This window comes from Dermacentor albipictus, chromosome 1 (assembly GCF_038994185.2).
Source record: "Dermacentor albipictus isolate Rhodes 1998 colony chromosome 1, USDA_Dalb.pri_finalv2, whole genome shotgun sequence".
Classification (NCBI taxonomy): domain Eukaryota; kingdom Metazoa; phylum Arthropoda; class Arachnida; order Ixodida; family Ixodidae; genus Dermacentor; species Dermacentor albipictus.
This window is the reverse complement of record NC_091821.1, coordinates 372,635,527-372,658,359: the sequence shown is the minus strand read 5'-3', so window position 1 is coordinate 372,658,359 and position 22,833 is coordinate 372,635,527. Positions and strand designations below refer to the sequence as shown.

At 45.3% G+C, this 22,833-nt stretch overlaps 1 protein-coding gene across 2 annotated transcripts in view; it reads left to right on the top strand.

Moving 5' to 3' along the window:
* LOC135905461 (SURP and G-patch domain-containing protein 1-like) overlaps positions 1-22,833 on the top strand; it is a 37,898-nt gene that overhangs the window by 6,482 nt on the left and 8,583 nt on the right. The window contains exons 4-9 of one of the 2 annotated variants that reach the window (XM_065436410.2): positions 3-82; positions 4,022-4,133; positions 5,975-6,093; positions 10,849-11,010; positions 15,887-15,975; positions 21,878-22,034. In XM_065436410.2, coding sequence (XP_065292482.1) covers positions 3-82; positions 4,022-4,133; positions 5,975-6,093; positions 10,849-11,010; positions 15,887-15,975; positions 21,878-22,034 — 719 coding nt within the window. Of the gene's footprint in view, positions 1-2; positions 83-4,009; positions 4,134-5,974; positions 6,094-10,848; positions 11,011-15,886; positions 15,976-21,877; positions 22,035-22,833 lie in introns of both variants that reach the window. The other variant, XM_065436409.2, reaches the window with a different exon arrangement.

The following is a 22,833-nucleotide window of genomic DNA, read 5'->3' as shown; positions in this document are numbered from 1 at the left end:
AGAACTCTCCTACCATCGGCAGTGGCAGAAAAATTGAAAGGCGATGATGATGACGACGAAGAGGAAGCTACACCCCTCAAAGGTATGCACTTGGTACCGAGCAGCACCATTGTGTTGTTGCTTTAGGTGGAGAAACTTTGTTACAGTTTGTTGCTTATCATATGCATAGCTTAACGTTAAACTTTTTTTTTTCTGTTCAGAAAATTTCACAGGGTCTGAAAGTGCATGCACTTGCACAATATCCAAGATATAACTGTGCAAAACAAGAACTCTGTCATAGTAAATGTCATGTGCACCTCATTTAAAAAATGCTTCCAGAGGAGATGCACATATTCAAACGCATCATGCATGCAGGCAGGCCGTAAAAAGAGCAAAATTCTATTTTCTTTTCTTTTGTGCGCAAATATTTATTTATTTATTTGTAGGGGGGTAGCTCAAAAGCCACAGTGCTTTGGTCGCTGTGTGCCAGTGATCATACTTAAGATGATATTGACATCATGGAACCTCGCAACAAGAGAAGCATCCACAAAATCTAAGAACATGTGAGCAATGAACAATTGAATCACAATAGTGATGAAAGTGAGGAAGCTGGTGACACTGATTGCTTTAACTGCATTTGCTTCAATATCAACCTTGTAACAGCTGGGTTTCGATAGGAGCCTTGGGGATGAACACTTCTGTGCTCTTAACATCTTGCATAAAAAGCTATTTTTGGGTATGTGTTGAAGAAGGAACATTATTTCTGACTCTTTGGTGTGATCTTTATATATATATATATATATATATATATATATATATATATATATATATATATATATATATATATATATATACGGCTTCCTTTGGCACACTCCACTAATTGCAAACGCTCATATGATGGGAATGTATTCCGTTTGATGATGATTTTCATTACATATAACTGGACTCAACTGTACACAAAATAATTCTTGTATTGCCACACTTCAGCATGTGATTGACCATCTGCTTACACTTACAACAAATTTCCGTACACATTACATGTTTGAAGTGACTCTGCTTTTAGTAAGGCTTGGTTGTACAATATTGAACGTAAACGTGCAGTGCACACAGGTTTAGCCTGTTCCTGACTGGTCTCTCGAGGTGAAGTTCTCCTGTGTTATGCATTTCAGCCCATCGTACAGTGTGCTGTACAATGTGTGCTGTGTAATGGCTGCAATAGCCATTGTAGGGAAACTTCGTGGTATTCCAGTGCTGCACTGGCAGCTCAAACACGCAAGATCAGGCTTGCAGGCCTCACGTGTCACACTTTTGCTGAAACTAACAGTTTCAGGCTAAGTAGATTTTAAAAAGAATGCAATGTGTTGTAATGAAATATTATAAACATGGTCTTGTTTAATTTGTTTATTTAGAACATAAGATGTGGCATTTGCATTCACATACTACTTCATACTGAAAGCTGAAAATGCTGGGGGGAGTTATTCTGTAAGTGTTCATGTAGTAGACAATCCATTTTGGCCACCACTGATTGGTTGTAGCTGTACCGATAATGAGATTGGCTGGGGGTGCATGCCTCCTTTTCACTGGTACTCCAGCTGAGCCGATCAGCACCTCAGGAGCAGCCGAAATGGACAGCCCACTAAGCGGATGCTTTCACAATGCCCTCCTGCATGAAAATTAGTTGGAGGCATGTGAGGTTGCAGCATGTGGGAGGGCTATACAGCGTAAATGAGAACTATACAAGATTAAAACAGAAATTGAGTTGAGGATTCAGTGTAACCGGCATAGAGCAAAACTGTTTCGTGTAGGTAGATTCGAAATTAGTGAGATTTTCTGCGTATCAAATATATGCAGCCTGTTAAAAATAATGTTGGATGGGCTAGCTAGTTTGCTGAAGTTCATCTTTGTAGAAATCACATCGATGCACATAAGCTTGTGATGAGAGTGCACACAACACCTACCATGTTGTACTATCAGTCGCTGTGTCACTCCACCACTGACCATGGAGGTATAGGTTCTATTCTCAGCTGTAGCAGCTGCTCTTTGAGGTAGGGAGAGGGGTGTCAAACAACCCTGTTGTGGTCTAAGTTAAACTGGAGCCCTCAGCTACTGTTTCTCATTGTAGCTTTTGGATGATGAACCTCACAAATCAGTATTAAATGGCACTCACTCCTAAGTGCTAGATCTCACAGCTGGCAGTTATTTTGCAGGGGAAAGGACAAGTACATGTTCACATTGTATGACATGTTCGCTTCAGCACAACATAAACTAAGACATGAAGGTAACAACACAACGCACTTTTTGTTGGCATCGGTTCGCCAAACTATGTGTGCTACTAGTTGTTTATATTAGCAGGCAGCACACTTGTGCCATGCTGTACCACATTGCTGTTATAGGTACCATCCTCACGCAATGTGACGCAACAATTTGGGTCTTGTGTACAAGTACCAAAGTTTCGGCTGTCTCCAATTCGTTTTACATTGGCGTAGCTCTGGCTCTTATTTCAAGAGCATATGTTTAAATTGGAGTTCATGCTACCTTTAGCAACCAGATGAACAGGGGCGTGGCATCACTTTCGATTACTACAGCGTTTTTGGTGTCTTATTTTAGAATTTCGCCATTGCATTTCATTTCACAAGTACATAGTATCTGCACGTTTTGTGGGGCGGTATTAGTTGCAAGTGTCTGTGCGTGATGTGTATGCTCTCTTCCACATTCACTAATTTGATGGGAGTTCAAAGCTGGGGCCTGCTGACAAGCCTGCCAACTATCATGCAAGTTAGTAAGTCTTAGTTAACAGTGCAAAAGGTGAACTAGAACATGAACAGGATAAAGATGAAAACTGACTTTCACCTTTTTGTCCTGTTTATGTCCTAGGCTGCCCTACCGTATGTTTACTGTGTCGGTCGACGATAAATCACCAACTAGATGAGTTGGCCATCCTGCTAAGTTCCATGCAAGCTTGCTTAACCCTTTCAGGGTCGATTATTATTATTTTTTTTTGCCTTATGCGACTGCCCAGGGTCAATTTTTTTATTGCAGATTTAAATTCTTCAGAGCGGCCTATTTCGAAAAAAAATTTACCGTAATTTTTCTAGGGTGACCGTAAAGTGAGAAAAAAATATTTTGTGTTGGCATATATGTGCTGTTTATCCATGAATAACAACAATAAAAGAAGGAAATAAACTTATAAGATGCATTGTTATTCACATAGTTTGAGGCTTAGAAAATGTGCACATGAGAATATTTCGTAAGTCATAAATGTTCCTGCTCTTACACCAATATTTATCTCCATAGCGTAATCGAACTGCATAGGTGAGCACTCAAGAAAGCTGTATGGTTGTGTGCCCATCAAAAAAGCAAAACGTGTGACAAACTTTCGCTAATCTGCATCTTATCGCCAACCAGAGGCAATTAGCTTTCGTGAGTCCTCAAAAAAAAAAAAGGAATTGCATGCATGGTGGCATCCTTCATGTATGCCCACCCCTGTGAGCAACAAACGAGCAATTAACAGGTGGTCACCGTTTGAGCGATTAGTAACGAGATAGCTATCAGTTTTGCGAGCGCAAGACGCCGAAACCGCCTGCGGTACAAAACCCAAACTGCCGCTCGACCGCCAACGCGCAAGTGGTAGTATATGGACGTGCTGGAGCAAACAAACCATGTTATGAAAACCTAGAGAGGAAGGCGCGAGAAAAAAATTCCCTGTAATTACGCATAGTGGCAGCACATGCCAGGAAAAAAGAAAGTTAGGAAATTGGCGCTATTTTTAAACGCACAGATGGCGCCGTAAATATACGGCATCGACCATTTTAGACTTGTTCGCGGCGCCGTATATTTACGTCATTGACCCTGAAAGGCTTAATGTTAAGAGACAAAGAGCCCGTTGCATTGAGCCTGCTTAGCCGTGTGTGGGGGGCATCTGCCACTGGTCTCTCTTCTCTCCTCCGTCCCTGTTGGGGGCCCGCAGTGGGCGTGGAGGCACCTGGCAGGAGGTTGTTTGGTGTGTGTGTCTGAGAGGGGGCCCTGCCAGTTTCTTCTCCAGAAGGCAAGGCTGTCCAGGGAGCCATTGAGCGGGTTGCCATCTGTGTGGCCATCAACGGCCAGTCAGCTGAGGAGGCAGCCAGGGTGGCCCATACTGATGACCCGGCCTATGAGTGAGTGTTTCAAGTCCCACTTCTTCCTTTGCTTTGGCGAAGCACTTGGACGAAATTTTTCTCCGCCTTTTTCTTTCTTTGTTTTGTTTGATCACATAGTTGCCAATTCCATGGTCAGGGCGTGAAGCATAGGTTCTTCGAACACGTGACACATTATTAAATATATATCCTCATTTAATAGGACTAATCCAAGATGCAGGCCGATTGAAATGCAGTTCCTGACATGTTGAGCAGGCTTCTTCATTGTTTTATGGAAATCAGAGGCAGTGGTCACGTACTATCACAACTCACTGACGCTAGACTGGTCGTTCCAGGGCAATCAAGTCCCACTAAATGCTCAGTACTTGCACTTGAAGTAGTGACAGAGCCACTTTGTGTTCTGGGAGACATGACAGCTAAGGGTAGGCTTATCCTGTATCAAATCCAGTGGAGCAGAGACGGAAAGAGTGGCCAATGTGGTGACATGCATCCAGTTTTTGTTGACACAGGTAAAAAGTCATGCGGCTTGCAACCACTGGAGTAGCTCAACTGATACACGTAACCACCAGTTCCAGTTTTCATAATGCAACGGAGAGTCCAGCTCGACACAGCCTAAGCTGCAATGTCACACTTCACTTCAAATGCCTATTGAACTTGTCGCATTCAAAGATGCAATATAATGACTTACATTGTGTTTGAGAGATTGAGGCCTCATTCCGTGGTGACAGGATCAGTAGCCATATAGTAAGTAAAAAAGAAGAAGAAAAAGGAAGAGAACACTCTGAGACACTTTCTCTCAGTTCTCCCGGAAAAGTACTTAAAAGGGATACGTTGGGTCAGCTAGGTTGATGGGTTGCCCTTCTAGAACTTGTGCCATGGTTGTTCTGTATGGAGGGCTGCCTTAATGCTGGGAAAGTTCCAGTTGGACTGTTAATTTATTTTCCTTATTGCCCCTTGCCCATAAACTCAGTGGTAGTTGTGCCATTGTTATGGTCTGCCTCTGGTGCTCCCTGGAAACCTAGGTGTAGCAGATATGTGCCGCAGATAGAAAAGGAAGAATGCCTGGACCCAGAGATCTGGCAGCGCACTAACTTCGCCTCCATGTAGAAACCAAATTCCTCCCCATCTATCTTTATTTCTTGATGGAACTGTTATTGAGTACTAGAGCATTGGTTGGGTTTTTAAATGATACTACTGACACGCAATCCACAGAAAAGACTAAATTGCCACAAGGGCTTCCTGGTGGAGGTACGTGCAGTGATAGTTACAAGGTGCAGCAGGTCTGAGCGCGTTGGTGATGCATAGGTAATTTCAATAACTTCCTTTTTTTTTTTCGCTGTCAGAGCAGTCAGTTCAGTCAGTGCAAAGGTGAAAAAATTCAAGAGGCACTTAGTTATCCCTATGTGGATGAATGCGAAAGCATTGCAAGCACCGCATGAAAATGCTTAGACATTATGCCACAACACAAGGTCGTGGGTTCGGGTGCCTTAATGAACTATTTCTTAATTAGCGGTGCCTTAGTTAACTTCACCTGAAGTCACACCAAAGGTTGAGGGTTCAACTCCCATCAAAGGTCGTGGATTTGAGTGCCTTAATTATTAACTGTGCCATAATTAACTTTGCCTTAATTAACACCAAATGTCGTGGGTTTGACTCCCACTAAAGGCTGAAGCTTTGTAGCTTTAATTAACACCAAAGGTCGAGGGTTTGTAGCCTTTTTGAACCATCGTATGGTCAAGCTGCCAGCACCGCATTTTCTGCCTCGTGAGCCATTTAATGCTTTCACATTAAAACAAACCTGTGCGCATACCAACCAACCATCAAGCAGTTTCTAACTCTCTGCGTCCTTTTTTTTTTTCCAGATTTCTACGAAACAAGGACGGAGAGGAGTACCGTCGCTTTCAGGAGCGGGTCCAGGCCCTCTCGGCGGCCAAGCAACGAGCAGAGGAGTCGGGTGCTTTGCCTCCCTCCAGCCGCATCGGTCAGTGCCTAGTCTCTATAGCTTTCCAAAGCGATACACATTGAATTATATTTAACTTATGAGGCTCACCTTTAGAATGTGGAGTTTGATTGCAAGGGAAAAAAATTAGTGTGGCCCTTAAGAGGAAGCTTTAGCTCAGGGGCTTCCATCCCACTCCCATCTAAATAGAGTAAAACCTCGTTAATTTGACCCTTGTTGATTTGAAAAACCAGGACAATTTGGATGCTTGCGTGTGTCCCAGCAGGCATATGTATTATTTAATAACATCAGACTGTAAATTATTCAGCTGTACAGTTAAACCTCGATATAGTGAAGTTGGTAAAACCTGCAGTTTTTTTCATTATATTGAAATTTTGTTCTACAGAAATTCTACCTTTTACGTATCAAGTTGCCAATTTCTCTTTCTCACATGTAAGAGGCTGCAAAATGTTCTCCATTATCAGGCTACCAGAAAAAGGAAATATGATTGAGAAAAAAATTACTTTTGTTGAATTTGAGAATGTGGGACGAAAGATACAGTTTCATGCCGTGCGGATAATATCTTCAGATAGGTGGTAGAAAGTGGAGCCGCCCACACTTTTGCGTCCACTACGTCCCTGTGTCTCATATTGTTACCTGTAGTAGGATGTCATTATCATGGAAAGTGCCGGCAGCGGGTAGCCAACGCTTCGTCTGCCTCTCGCTTCAACATATCTCTGAAACTCGAAATCACGCAACCTCGAGTGCTATAAAGGCAGACAGTGTACGTAACGCCTTGCTATCTAGGCATGGCCACTCTTCACGCACGTGGCAGATTACCTTTAAAATGGCGCACAGGCTACGTAGGTGCTCAGCTGCACCAACACCCATGCGAAGCCACAGCTCCACTAGAAAATGAGACATTCGACAACGCGCTGGTAGACAGCGTTTATCAAGCCACCATTCTTCTTAGTTCACCCTGGCGCACATTCCCTTGCACCCAAAGCGTACAGCACACGGTGCGCAATACAGTCTTGCCACGCTTGGACTGTGGAACATGACGCTGCTCCCCTTCAGCGATTGCTCTTGGTTGCTAAGTGTGCAATTTTAGAGGTGCATTTATAAGCAGCTGCTTGTAATTCAACCATATTACTATCTGTGTCCGCGGAAGTGTCCTTTTATTGTCAAGGTATTCCTTTGCAGTGCCAGTAAAGCTTAATTTATGCAATCCAACCTTGTATAACAAAGGTGTACTTCCAGTAAGAAACATTGCTAAATTGCAAATTTCGTTAATTCTAGGTTTTGGAGTTTCAGCAAGCAAGAACAGCTTTAGAAATTCCCACAGCATTCCTGGCAAATAGTATCCTCTTAGTAAGCACTTATAAACAAGTTGCAAAAAGGTCGGGCCATAATAGCGCAATTATGAATGCCAGTGTGTGCAGTGCAAATTGCACTAGAGCAATGCATCGACATGGCTTGCAGTGTCCGAGATTTAAGTTGCGTGGTGCCGTAAATGTTGGGACGCCATGAGCCACATTGATGCGTTGTGGCCGCCGTGCTTTGTGGTCGCAGCTGGCAGCCACAAATTAAAAACAAAAGTGTGAAAAAATATGGATATTTGTCCTGAGCAAAAATGAAGTCACAATTTCGCCAGAAGGGTGGCGCATTGATGGTGATAGCAAAGAGACAACTACACGAAGTAAGGTTCGTAGTTTTATCGGTGTCATGTGTGCTCAGACAAACTCCACAACGCGAGCTTGGGCCTCAGAAACTTGACATTACGTGACCACCAACACTAGGCGTGCAAGAGCCCAATGCAGTTCGACTTTTACACTTTGCCACGGGGAGATTGCGTCCAAGAGATGGCGTAACCGCTCACTAAGAGGAAAGATAGGGCAGATAAGTGTGCATTCCTGTTCGTGTATACCTGTGCACATTCAGTTGTGGCAAACCAGTTTGCTTTTGACTCGGTGTGCAATTTGGCTGCATGCCTTCAGAACTGCATGCTCGTCATTCACGATCGTGTCGATAACGGCTGTGGTGGTGACGAGCAGTAGTTTCATTTTGGCCCAGTGGGCACGTTGGCTGCGTGTTTGCAGAACTGCATGGTCACCTTGTGTGATCACGTCAATAACAACCACGTTTTTTCTCCGTAACAGTTGTGGCAAGCAGTTGTTTCATTCGAACTCAGTGCACGTGTTAGCCATATGCTGCATGCCTTTAGAATTGCGTAGTCACCACTGTCGCGTGGTAGTGACCGCGGTTATGTCCGCAGCGGTTGTGGCGAGCAGTACCGTTTGACTCAGCGCAATCGCAATGTCAGAAACATAGCAGAAACTGTCAATGGTGAAGACTGATTTTAGTGCGGCCTCCGAGGTGCACTCTCAGCGTTATCTTGAAGAATAAGGGGGAGAATCGCACTAAAGTGGACAAATGACCCGGTGCCTGTGGTGCCCAGCGCATACGCACGGTCGTGACATGGAGGACACTGTGTACAAGTGGTTCATCCAAAACTGCTTCAGACATGCCAGGCGATGACTTTGAAAATGCTTATGAGTGTGACGAAGCCATTGCCGGTGTTGCCGTAGTTTGGAGCGAGCTGTCACAATTTCCGAAAGCCGTTGAAAGATCATCCCGCGGTTGACGAGTTTTTGACTGAAGATGGTAGTGTCACGACCACGGGAGAGCCAGATAACGAAGACTGCATTGCCGACATCGTACCGAACACACGTTCGGGCACAATGAGGAAAGCAATGACGATTCTTTGTCCACATCCTCCAATGTGATTGATGTGCTCGCACTAGTCCAGCGCTTCTGAACAAATGTGGAAGGTTGCGGCTTCAGCTGCTCCGACTCTTTAGACAATGTGAAGAAGTGCACGCTGTCGCAGGCAGCGAAGTTGCCCAAGCGGAAGAAGATACAGGACTATTTCATGTAAAACTAGGCTAGTTTCATCAATAATGTGCTTTTATAAATGGTATGTGCTTTTATGACGTCCACTTCTTTAGATGGTTTAGGTCGAATTAAGCCCTATATCGAACTGATAGGCATGTTTTTTTTTTGTGAGTTCGATATAACTGTGTTTGACTATACATGGGAACGGAAAGAATTTTTCTCATCAACCAATGCGCCAAGTTTGATGGCATTTGTTACATTTAAAATAAAAAAGTTAAGATCTAGTGACTGTGTCAAGCAGAATTTTTATTTAGACGGTCAATTTTATCAGAATTTTTGAAACTTCAATATTTTAGAAAATAAAACAATTTTGTTTACACCTTTAAATCAGAAATAAATAACAGTATCACAATTGTGAACCTATAGAAAGAAAGACACGTTCACAAAGAAAAAGATGTCTTGATTCCACAAGTGGCCAAGAAAGCTCATGAATGCAGTAGTGTATACGCATGTCTACATGCAACCATGTCAGTCTGTGTTGCTGCCATTGTAAGCATTGTACAGTCGCCGTCCGATTTTCCGGACTCCAAAAATTCGGACATGCCCGATTATTCGGTCAGCTTTGCGGCACCGCAGTTCTCCCCATAGACCATAATGTATAACAACTGCCGAAAGTTCGGACACCTTGCAACCTCTCGTCTGATTTTTCGGACACTCTTTGAGCCAACTCAATCGAGGGCATCATGCACCGACTCTGACCGGCGCATAGTTCGACTTGCTGAACGCCATTCTTTGTTTTGAACGGAGCCTCCTTGCTGCCCCACGAAGTGGCACTACTGGAAATCCCCGCTCATCATCATCGTTTCTGCCTTGTTCAATAGAGTGGCCGTACAGCAGTTCCGGTTTCAGCTTAGTAAGCCATGTCAAGACAATCCAGCAGCTGATTTGTTTCTTTCGCGCGCGACACTGCGAGCAGGCCACGTTTTTCGTTTGTGCGACTGGTGTCGGCACGGTGGTGTTTGCTTTGTGTGCTGTGTTGAGGTTTCGGTGTTCCAACGCGGCGTACGGAAACATCGTGTCAAGTGTCTAATGGCGCCGACAGTGCCCGCGCAGTGCGCTGGGGAATGCCGGCAAGCGGGTGCCGGGAGGCCTAAGATCTGTCGCCTTCCGATGCGCTCCCTACTGACGCGGAAAATGCTCTGCCAAGGCCTGCGCAGTGGTTGCATTGCGATTCCGGACACCGTCTCATTTGACAGTCTCACAGGTGCTGACACTGCTGTACTGACATGCGCAGAACTCGACGACGGCAAGGTCATTCGTCAGGTTTCTGCTGCACCCATTCTCTATGCTGCACGGCCGGACGATGACTCCAAGTCGGAAGATGACGCACCATGTGCTACGCTGCCGTCGCATGCGGAGCGTGCACAAGCAGTGACTGTGCTTTCGACCCTCTCCGAGATTCAGGCTTATCTGATTGCGCGTAAACGGAACAGCGTGCAACGGCGCACTCACGATTTCTTCAAGCCTACTGCCGAGCCCGAATAAGTGCGTGGAAATAAAGGATTTCTTTTCTTTTTTTCTTAATCTGCTTTTTCGGACACCTGTTTATTCGGACATTTCCGCAGTTCCCGTGAGGTCCGAATAAACGGTCGGCGACTGTAAATATGGTCTGAGCTTCAAAAACCCAGTATGAATGAGATTGTGGCAAGAGCTTATGCAAGTACGGTGGGGTACCTGTGAAAGGGTGTATCCATGGGCTCCACAGAGGGAACATTGCATCAGGCTTGGCTTCTAAACACCTGACGGTCTAGAGGGCTCTTTGTGGTCCAGAGTTCCTGGAGTGGGTTCTTTTCACTGTGGACTAGGTCACATTTACCATTGTGTGTGTGGGTGGGGGTGCAGGTGCGAAGTCCCAGCAGCAGAATCAACAGCAAGGGGCTGCGAACGAGACGGGACGAAAAAGAAAGCGCCATAGCAGATGGGATCCAAAGCCATCTCCTGAAAGTTCGTCTGACTACCTGGACTTCGACGCACCCAATGAAGTGCCGGAGTTTGTTAAATCTGGTGAGTTGGTGTCTTTGTTTCTTGCTTTACAGGCATTCAGCCTAGGAATGACGCTGGCTGGCTCATCATTTAGCCTGTCTTGTCACACTGTCCTGCACAAGTGAAGCGTTAAGTACCATATTTATTACATTATAGATAGGAGTGTGCGAGTATTTGAAAAATTTTAAATATTATCGAATGTTATTTGTTTAATATTCATATTCAATTCAAAACTAGGTACAGTAAAACCTCGTTAATTCAACCCTTGTGAATTCGGAAAATCAGATAATTTGGACTCGTCCTCTAGTCCCGACAGGCATATGCATTACTTAGTTCCCTCAAACGCGTTAATTCAGACCTATTTGGCCGCATGTTGGTTAATTCGGACAACTCCCAAAGTATGGCAAGTGCCGAGTGCCTCAAATCACCATGCATTATCGCGTGTCACCGACCAAGGATTCGTGTGCAGGTCTTGCATCAAACAGTAATTTCGTTTGGCTCGGTGCATGCGTTGGCCTAGTGACTTCAGAACTGCAACTTTGCACTCCACAATCGTGTCAATAGCTACTGTGCTTTTGTCCTCAGTGGTTGTGTCAAACAATAGCTTCGTAATAATTTCGTGCGAAGCTGTTGAGGATGAAGAACACCGGCTATAACACAATGGAAGGACAATCTGTTGGTGACTGGCTCACTGGCTAAAAAATAATTGGGATGTTCATGCGGTAGTGTAAAGCGTGTCCAAATAAAGATGCGCACCGCGGCTGCGCTGCTAAGGAATTTGCGAGTCCCTCGCCAATGTGAGCGCTAGTCAGTCACGAGATGAGGAGAATTACTGCTTCCACACTGCTTTTGTGGAAAATGGAAACAGGATATGCTGATTCATTCCGTAAATAAAAACTTGTTGACGTAGCAAGCATATTTTTATTCTTTTCTTGATACCCTCGATAATTCCACTCTAAGTTAATTCGGACATTTCTTTTTCGGCCCCATGGAATCCGAATTAACGAGGTTTTACTTATTCGAAAATTTGTAAATAGTTGATTGGATACGAATATTCATATGTAATCTAATGTATTGGATGCTGTGTGGGAGCAAACATGGTTTATAGCATTTATTTCTGCCTTATCTAAGGATATGTGTCAGATTTTTTGCTGAATTTTGTGAGAATTTCATGCTGCTGGTGAAATTTCACCTGCAAAACATGCTTAGCCACTTGATGTCTAAGCTGTACAGAAAAGCCAGCCTCTTAGTGGCAAAGTGAATGGGTTCGCAAACAGCGAGGCTTGCAGGTTCCACCCCAATCCTGAGCTTATTGCTTGACAGCAGAGGCGATGAGCAATGGCTGGTGCAGGGTCAAATGCTTGAGTTAACGGGAAGTTGATGTGGTATAATAAGGCACAGGTTGGCGAGAACAGGCAAGTACCTGAAATTGCTCAATTTTCTAAAGCTAACGTGAGCCAAATACACAAAGTTTTATATAACGGCTTACTAGTTTAATTTTTTTACCAATGACAATGTAATTGCAACGTTCCAACATAAGAAAAGAAACCAACTTGCTAATAAATGTACAGTCGAACACGGATATATCGAACCCACATATATCGAATTATTGTCTGTATCGAACTCGTAAATTATCCCCTTGAAAATTCTGTGTAAAAGTATAGAAATTCGTACGTTTATATCGAACGATATTTTTACCCGCCATTGGATATATAGAACGCCGCGCGATCTCGGCACTCTCCCCCGAAAGGCTCGGAAAATGTGAGGGCGAGAGGGAGGGAGGCTCAGACGGTCCTCCCGCTGCGCACGCTCTCCGACTTGCGGCAACACCCTGCTTGCGGAACTGCTTTTATTTTTCTCTCTCCCAATGTCTCTCATCCTTCCCCCGCGTAACCATAGTGATCGGCTCGGAAAAGGTAGCCAGGAACGAAGGCGGCGGTGGCCTCCTCCTTTTGCCTTTTTTTTTTTTCTTGTTGCTTTTTCACGAGTTTTGCTCAGCCAACCACAGCTAGTGCCTTTCGTACGTCGCTGTCGCTCTTGGAGGTGGCCATCGCGAGCGCTTTGTTGGCGGTGGCTGCGCACGTGAATTCTTGTGTTTTGTGCGCGTTCTTGTGTTTCGTGTTATATTATTCTTTTGCGTGCGTCTCACGACACGTGTGACTGGATCGTGGTGAGCTACCGCGGAAGCAATGGCCGCAGCAAGCACAAGCAGCGTCAAGAAGCGCAAGAACCTGGACTTTGCGACAAAGCTGAAAGCCATTCAGCGTGTTGAGGCGGGCGAGAAAAGTGCGACGGTGGCAGTCGACTTCGGGATTCCTCGGAGCACTCTAAGCACCTTGTTAAACAACAAGGCGGACATAAAGTCGAAAGCGGCGGAGTTACGAACGTCGGGAGCTTGTCGTGTGCGCGCTCCTGCCCACAAGAAGGTTAAAAAGGCCCTCTATGCGTGGTTTTTAGAGGTGCGGGCTAAGAACATTCCGGTGGACGGCCCAATGCTAATGGCTAAAGCCAAATGGTTTGCCGTTGCACTCGGTGATGACAACTTCACCGACAACACAGGGTGGCTGCAGAGGTTTAAGAACCGCCATAAGATAGTTGGCAAAACCATTTCTGGGGAAAGCGGAGCCGTCATCAGCCAGGATATCCAGCAGTGGATTTCGAAGGAATGGCCGGAAATTTGCGCGAAGTTTTCATCCGCGGAAATCTTCAACGCCGACGAGACCGGGTTGTTTTGGCAGATGCTGCCCAGCAAGACGCTCGACGTCCGGGGCAGCACGTGTCACTGGGGCAAGATGAGCAAAGTCCGCGTGAGTGTTCTGCTCGCTGCTAACATGGATGGCTCTCAAAAGCTCCAGCCCTTTGTGATTGGCAAAGCAAGGGCGCCGCGCTGCTTCAAAAACTGTAAGCAGCTCCCCGTTCGCTACGCCTTCAATAAGAAGGCGTGGATGACGCGTCAGCTGTTCACAGAATGGCTGCAAGCGTGGGACGCCGAACTGGGCAAATTGGGGCGTCACGCTTGCCTCCTCGTCGATAACTGCTCGGCCCATCACACCACCTGCAAGCTCGAAAACATCACGCTCAAGTTTCTGCCGGCGAACACGACAGCAAAGTTGCAGCCGCTCGACCAGGGCATCATTAAGTCGTTTAAAGTCGGCTACAGGAGGCGACTCATTGATAGGCTTTTGGTGAACCTCGGCATGGGCACCGAGCTTAAGGTTGACCTGCTGGGGGCCATTCAAATGATGACGGGCGCCTGGAGAGACGTGAAGCAGGATACTGTGGCCAACTGCTTCCAGGAGGCAGGCCTCGTGACAGCCAAACTTCCTGAAACCTGCGAAGACGGCGACGGCGACAACGAGTGCATGGACGACGCGTTTCGCGAGTTGTCGTCCCTTTTCCCGGCTGCCATTCCAGCCGAAGTGTCTGCTGACGATTATGTGAACGTTGACTGCAATGTTCAGGCTGTTGCGAGCCTCGCCGACGAGGATATTGTAGCTGCAATCGGAGGGACCCAGGCTGACAGCTCGAGTGGCGACGAAGATCGTCCGGACGAGGGCGCGGCTACACGCTCGTACTCCGCCGCTGAAGTGGCGGCAGCGTTCAGCTTGATTCGCTGTTGTTGCGGCGACATGGAAGGAACCGGGCTTTCACACCTGAACAGCCTCGATAAGATCGAGGTTGGCGTCTTTAATTTAATTTGCAAGGCAAAGAAGCAGACCAACATAAGCGATTTTTTTTCACGCAAATAAAGCATTACGTTGCGTCATGTGTGCGGAAATAGTTGTCATTCTTGAATGCGCCGATCGGTAGGTCATCGTCCGCCACAGGTAAAGTCTCTGGGCCTGTATTTTTTATATTGAATTTTTGATATATCGAATTAATTTGCGATCCCCTTCGAGTTCGATATATCCGTGTTCGACTGTATGTGCATATCATTATTATAGTCGATATTCGATGCTATGTATTTGCATTCAATTCCTACTTGAAAATTTTGATATTCGCACATGCCTAGATTTCATTTTTGGTGATATTGCAGATGCATACAAAGTTTAGAAACCTTTGGGTACTGACCTTTCTCTGGTATTTATGCAGCCCAGATTTTGAGATATTCAGTCAGGCCCAATTTTAGATTGGTGAAAAATACATGGTGTTGACATCAGGATGGGAAGATATTTTGACTTAATCAATATTTTGAGATTATCAAAATTCATGTAGGTTCAATCTATACTAGACATGCAACTTGAAAAGGACAGCCGAATGAAATTAAATACCTATACTAGCCACGAGGCAGCTGCTGAGAGGAATGAGATAATGAGCACACTTTTTTACACGGTTCATCGATGGAGTATGAAGGCGATGCAGCGGTCATAGAATCGGCAAGGGGCAGAAAAAAGAAAAAAATTTATAGCATCCGTGCTGGTGTGCTTGTGCCTTGACGTGAAGTGCCATGCTCTGCAAGGTGCACTTTATCTCAGTGCTTTTTGGCCCACACTGCTTCGACTGGCTACGAATACTTGCGCACTAACGCTTGAACTCAACGTACGAATTTGAACCAAACCAGACAAGCACTTGTTCCATGTGCAGTAGCATAGCGTAAACGCGATATACACAGCTGTGACATCTTTATAAACACCATAAGTTCGTTCTTTGCGCTTGGGATAAAATTATGTGCCTTCTTTGCTAATGGTAACCAGATAAGTGTTGCAAGCATTCATTGGCAGCACATTGGCAGGCGTCATGCTGATTGGATGCAGGAAACCTGCTATGATGCAACCTTGTGCACCTTGCAGAGGATGTACGAGTGGCGTGACCATGAGGCATGGTATTTTGGTTTGAACTAATTTTCATTGAAAAAGGAGTAGAAAAGAAAAGAACAACTGCTTTTGTTTTATTGCAGATCCTGGGTTGATTGCTTATGCAAAGCAGGTCTTCAATTCTACCGACTTGACATTTGACCAGTGGAAACAGCTAGAAGATCAGCGCAAAGTGAGACATACTGGATTGTCTTCTGTGATATTTGCACTATCTTGTGGCACGAGATCTAGCATTGCTCCCTTCCAAAAGAACAAGAAAGAAACCTGTGGAATTTATTTCTCACCAGGAATTCTTCACTGAAATGTACCGCATCTTTGGGAATGGGACAAAGGTTTCAAAACTTGTTATAACTTGTTAAGTGTTTAAAAGGCATCACCACAGCAAAGACGACAAGTCAACTGGGAATTTGTGCTGAGCTGTTCTGCAGAGCTGTTCTGCATCTTGGGGTGTTCAGCTTATCAAAGTTCGTCTTAACAGCCACCTATTGTTCTTGATGACTTCAGGGCTGCTTAGCATCGTAGCTGTTGTGGTAGAGATGAAAATTTGCGCAATTACTCAATTTTTGTAGAGAGACCACATCTTCTGTCTTGTAGCGTTGTCATGGAGAAATCACCAGAATTGTACCATGATGCTGTACCCGTCGTTGTTTAGTGCATATTGCTGTGGATGGAACTGAGAAAAAAAAAGTCATGGGGTTTAACGTCCCAAAACTGCATAGTGGGTTATGAGGGGCGCCATTCGTAGAAGACTCCGGATTAATTATGGCCACCTGAGGTTCTTCAACATGCTCCTAAACCTAAGCGCATAAACATTTTGAAGTGTATAGCATCACTAGGCCATACCCACTAGGCCACGACGGCAGGTTAATAGAATTAAGAAGAGTCGCTAGCAGAAGATACATATGTGAATAAAAAAGGATGAGGAAGATGAAGTTGGAAATGGTGGAATATAGCTACGGAGCAGGGGAGGTCTTCTGTAAGAGTCCACCTAGTGGACATGTCCATTTCGCCTGCTGTTGAAGTTCTGATTGGCTGGGCTGCGTGTCAGCAGCAACCAGGCGCCACAGCCAATCAGCACTTCAGCAGCAGACGAAATGGACGTGTCCACTAGGTGGACTCTTACAGAATACCTTCCCAGGGTTTTCCCTGTTGGGGGCGGGGGTGGAAATATGATCCACCACTCCGGTTTACCTCCATGTCTTAGAAGGAAGTACTCAGCAGTGGTCAATTTGGTCTAACTTTCAGATTCTTTCTTTCTGTTTTTGCAATCCTTGGGTGATCCCACAAGCCATGGACGGAGTCCGGATGATCAAATGTAGAGCTGGCGGTTGTCCGAAATGCAGGTCGCCTTTACACATTAAATCAATGGGGCCATTGGCGGTGCCACAAAGCTGTCCGAATTACCGAGCATGTCTGAATTATTGGTATCCGATTTATCAGTCGGTGACTGTAGTTTGCTATATCAATCGATGCGTCTCCTTTCAGGTGAGACTGTGACTTTCTTTTATTAATTGCAACTTTAGAGCATTGGGAGTAAAGCTTGGTTTTTCCATATGATAGAAAGTTGTGTTTCTGTACGCGTTACCATCAAGGTGTTTTTTTTTTTTTTTTCAAGGGAGGGGGCATGGAAAACGGGTGTGCGTTACAAAAAAGGGTGCATTAGAATCAAGTAAATACGGTAAGTGTCTTTTGAACATGCAAATTCTGTTTATTTCCTTTAGTGCTACACTTCTGTCTGGTAGGTCATCAAGAACAGGTGGTTTCTTGGTTTGTACTGTAAATGCCGAAATATAGTTCGACCGCTGGCTTTGAGGTAAATATGATTTTTTAAAAGTTCTTTAACGCAGGCAGCTACGGAGCATACTTTATTCGTTCAATACGCTTATTCGTCATCAGAGATGAAAGCAGCACGGTAACTGTTTTGTTCTCACCTGCGGACGGTCGTCAGTCGTATATGACATACCACAACACATCAGGCATTTGTTATGCAGGTCTAGACACGTGCAACTCATTGGGCAATAAACGGTACACACTGGGCACCCGAGGTGCATGTTGGTGATCACTTCAGCTAACTGTTGGCGTCCTTGTGCGACTTCTCCCCATTCACTTGTTTTGATGGTATAGCTCTCTTTGGTAGCGGCTTCAGGTTTTTCGTGCCATGTTTGCAGATTGCGGTAGCTGACAAGACCTCTCTCCTGTGCCACCAATTTGCCGCAGCAGATAGTCATTCTCGGAAATGACACTTGCGAATAAATTCCATCACGATGGCTTCAAGTTCAGTAGGAACAGCATAGTAGTCTCGTAACTAAATTTTCAGTGAAATTCAACAGTTGCACTCACCATGGTTGCAGCGTATCACTTTCTGTTTGCCTACACTAAACGGTGCAGCGCCATGATGCACCCACTCGCTTCCACATGATCTGTTATGTCGTTTTCCAATACAGTACTAAAGTCAAGCTGAGACCTGCTAATTTAGCACCCTGAGAAAGTAGCAATGCATGTGTGCACGTCGTTTGTGAAGTTCTTGCTTGTAATGTCAGCAACAAAAAATAGTGACACATGCTTGTTGCACAGTGGCCAGACGACAAGCAAAATTTGTACCAAATACCGTTCTGTTATATGAGCGGGCACTTTTCCACAAATGTCTTTGCTAAAGAATTTCATTGACCTAATTCCACTTATGGTATCCTGGAAAGTATGACGACTCACATCTGGTACGACACATCGCTGCAGTAGTGGGTGCATTTGAATATATTTGAATGCCCAAGCATTTCACTGTGGATGAGCCTTCCCGGCTGACACAGTACCGGATTTTGTCACTGTGAGCGCTCCCCAATGTCGGCCTGATGCGGGGATCACACACACAGCGCCCGAACGCTGCAGTTCGCAGCACGGCACCATGTCGGCCGGGCCACCTCTGTCGGTACAAGGTTCGTCCTGGTCGATAGGATTAATCAAAATGAAAACGCAGCACGGACAGAGGGTGCGGCAAAATTCCGCACGTGAGAGTAGTCCATGTATTGGCATGCGAACACCAGTTTCAGGGACACCGTGGCGGGCGCCACCAGCTCCATTATGAAGACAACCCAGTGGCGCTTCACCACGATCATGTAGCACTTCCACATGAGCAGCAGCCGCAGGTGCATCCACGTCACTGCCTTGGTGCCTCCGCACAGCCTCAGACCCAGCAGTGCAACACTCTCTTCAAAGGAGCTCGGTATCGAGGTGCTAATGAAAAAAATGTATAAATTAAAATGAGTTGTAGGTTTTAACCTTAAATGCCAAATCACAAACTATAAGAGTCGCTGCGGGGAGGGTTCCTGATTAGTTTTGGCCATGCACTTAGGGATTAACATCCACCCAAAGCACCGTGCTGGAGTGCTTTGCCTCCATCGGAATGCGGCTGCAGTGGCCGGGAATGGAACCTGTGACGTTGTCTTCAGCAGCCGAACACCGTAGCTATAGTGAGCCACCGCAGCTGAAAAGGGACAGAGTACAGGCTCGAACTGTAAAATGTATGGCAATATAGTACGCGGAGCGTTTGTCATGAAAACGTATTGCAGATACGATATCTTCTTGCTACACTGCAGCCGCTTTGCGCCAGTCACTTGGGTTAGGTTTGTGTTGCGCTTTGGAGAGTGAACAAGGGTTTCGTTGGAACAAAGAAAAAAAAAAAGCCAGGGGAGGAAGACAGGTATGGGGAAGGATTTGCCTCGTTTTAGTCTTACAGATCTCTCTAAAGCCAAGCAGAGTTGCGAACACGCACGCTCACCTGAGTACTATATATAGCAGTCTTGCTGCCTGGTAGGGCGTGCGGCTGAGCAGCACTTCCTTGCTTCTGAACAGCTGCACGAGGACGGAATTCTGGGACGGTGGGGCGAGCGTGGCTGCGAGGACGGCACGCTTGCAGATTCTTCTTCTACCGTAAGCAGAGTGTATTTAGTAAAGTACGAAGATCAAACAGATTAGCAGCCAATAAGCCCGCCGATCATGTTGGATACACGGTGACGAACTTCACGCCGCTTCAACAACCGTCAGTCTAACCTGTACACGTGACATCAGCAACAATCGCACGATGAACCACCCATATAAACACACTAGAAGCAAGCATTCTGCAATGACTTATGGCCAATTGCCAAGGGAATTCTCGTAATGGCCACAGTGCCTAGGCCATTAGTCCTAATCGATGCTACTTCATCTAACCTGCACACGTGACCTCGGGACCGATCGCACGATGAGCCACCCGTATAAACACGCTAGAAGCAAGCATTCTGCAATGACTTATGGCCAGTCGCCACATTGGCCTACGGAAAATTTTCATGATGGCCACACTGCCTAGGCCATTAGTCCTAATTGATGCTACATAATGGGATGTCAGCAGCTGAAGTGTCGGTTGGGTGCCAAATCAACGCATATCTATTCGCAGGAGCTGCACGATACTTGGAACACCAACAAACTGCCTCGCATACGAAAGCAAGTGCGTGGGATGGCAAAAAGTTCACGGCCGCCATCCTTGCGGCACAGAATGGCAGTCTCTCATTATCGACGCCTTTCATAGACGTACATCGACCTTCTGTAGCTTTGAACAACCTGCCATAAAACTAGTTTTTGATTTACATGGTGGGTGCAAAAGTGTCATGACCCGCTTGCATGCGTTGGCACGGATGGCGGATAATATTGGAAGAGCGTCAAGAGAACTTACCGTGACCCTTCACATGGTAAAATCTTTGACAGGTGACAAATCACGCCGAATCTGACAATGAAACGTAGCAGACGGTGCCTACTCTTTACTGTTGGGACTGGCAGTGCGAGTCACATGATGCGTCATCTTTTCACCTCTCACACAGATTGGCCTTACGATAACCTATCTTCTGTAAAATTGGGATAGCCCTTCTGCATTTTGGAGAAAAACAGGAAAGCAATCAAAACTTTCTATGCAATACAGTAAATAAAAGATTCCCTCAAAACACAGGTCCACTATTAAACTGAGAACGTCATAGGTATTCAGTACAACAGAAGTCACTAATTCATTAGCTTCAGGGGAAAAAAAAGCCCTTGATTCTATTCAGGAGAACTTAATTGATAAAAAAATATTTTCCAGACCATCTTATACTATAACTGAGTTGTAACTAGTGCTGAAATACAGTTTGATTTTCTCTTTAATAAAAGTAGACAGTACTGTATGTCTTGGTTTCTAAGTACCTATGTTACGATAGTTTGCTGCATCCTTATTATGCAATGTTAGAGCACTCCTGAGCATGTGCAGCACTGTATTTTCTTGCCGAAAAGTTGTAAGCGTTAAATTTTGTGAAAAATTTTCTAATATTCAATTCGAAATCTACTGTTCGGTATTCACACACCCCTACTTATGTGCACCCCCCCCCCCCCCAAAAAAAATATGATAAGTAAAGTTGACACAAAAACTCCTCCGAGAGTTGTCTAAGTATGCATAAGCATTGTGCCACTTGCTCATCTCCACGCAGCCCGGTGTCATCAGTGTTATGAAACTTGTTCCGACCAGCGTAAATGACAGTGCTCCAGCGGCACAAACTGCTGCAGAGAGCAATGTTAAGTGAAATGATGCAAGCAAACTATCCATGGATGTGATGGCATCAGGGGTGCTGATGGCGTTCTGATCATTATAAGCCGTTATCACTCTTTAGTGCCTTATCCATCTGCGTTGAACTATTATCAACCTTACTGTGGCGGCGGCGGCGTTTGACACGGCCACATGGGTCCTATCTTGAAAGCAATCTGCAATGGGGACACTGCATTGAGTGCTGATAGCTTCGTGCACACTGTGTTCTCGCCGCTTAGTTCGTGTTAAAGCGAGAGGCAGCACGAAGGTGAATCCACTTACTGCTGCAGGCCCTATCTTGAAAGCGATTGTCTTACGTGATGGAGGGACGGGTTGTTTTGTTGGGTAGTCATAAAAATGCTTTAGCATGTGCAAGAAAAAAAGAAATAACAAAGGTATTGTGTCACTCACTTTATGAGCAACCACAATTCACTTTGATGCTTCTATGACTGTATTGAGCAATCTCTTGACCTTGGCTCTTTTGTGTTCGACGCAGATGCGAGCCCTGTTCGAGATGATGCAGGCCAAGAAACGAGCCGATGAGGCGCGTGCTCGTGCTGGTAAAGTGAAGTACGAGTACGACTCGGATGAGGAGACAGATGGTGGCACCTGGGAGCACAAGAAGCGAGCCATGGAGATGGAAAAGACTAGAGGTGTGAGACGTACCTGGGTTGTCTGTTGTAGGAAATAATCCTGCATTGCTAGATCAAACTCCTGTAAACTTAACACCAAGGTGTCTGCCTCAAGAGCAGAAGCTTGATAAGGCTGGAAAGGATGTACACTAAAAGGGATAAACTGGTGAGGATGCCACCTTGAATTTTGCACAGCAGCTTTTTGTGGCGATTCATTTTTTGTGGTGATCCAAACTGTCATGTTTCATTCGAAAACGGAGGGAAATTCAGCATGGTAACTGTTGTAAAATTTTGAGTGTAGGTGTTCACTAGAAGGTGAGACAATTATGATGCTCGTGGACCTTTCCTCCCCCCCACCCCCTTGCCTTTTTTGTCCTCCTTGGATGATACAGCGAAGTTATGGTAATTTGAAATATTTTAATTCATGTTGGTTGGCTAATTGAAACTGCTAATTTGGTTATAGCAGAGTTTCATTTGTTTCAACTACAAAAGCCATACAGTGGTTATTTCGCATTAAAGAACTTCCCGCTCCCACAGATCGTCTTTCGGACAAACCCGACCCGAAGGCCAAGATCCGTTGCACTGCCAGCCACCATAATGTCATGTAAAGCGGAAATTGAGCATTTTAGCTTTGCACACAGGATACGTTAATGTGATGCTGGATACAATAAGCCCACAGCACGTGTGCCACCTCTCCACAGAACTGAGGTAACATACTGGGGCTTCCCACCAGTTCCGTTTAAGGGATTTCCATTTATTGAGATTCCGCTGTATTTCATGAAGTCAAAAATATAGATTGTAGAATGCAGTGTTGTTACAT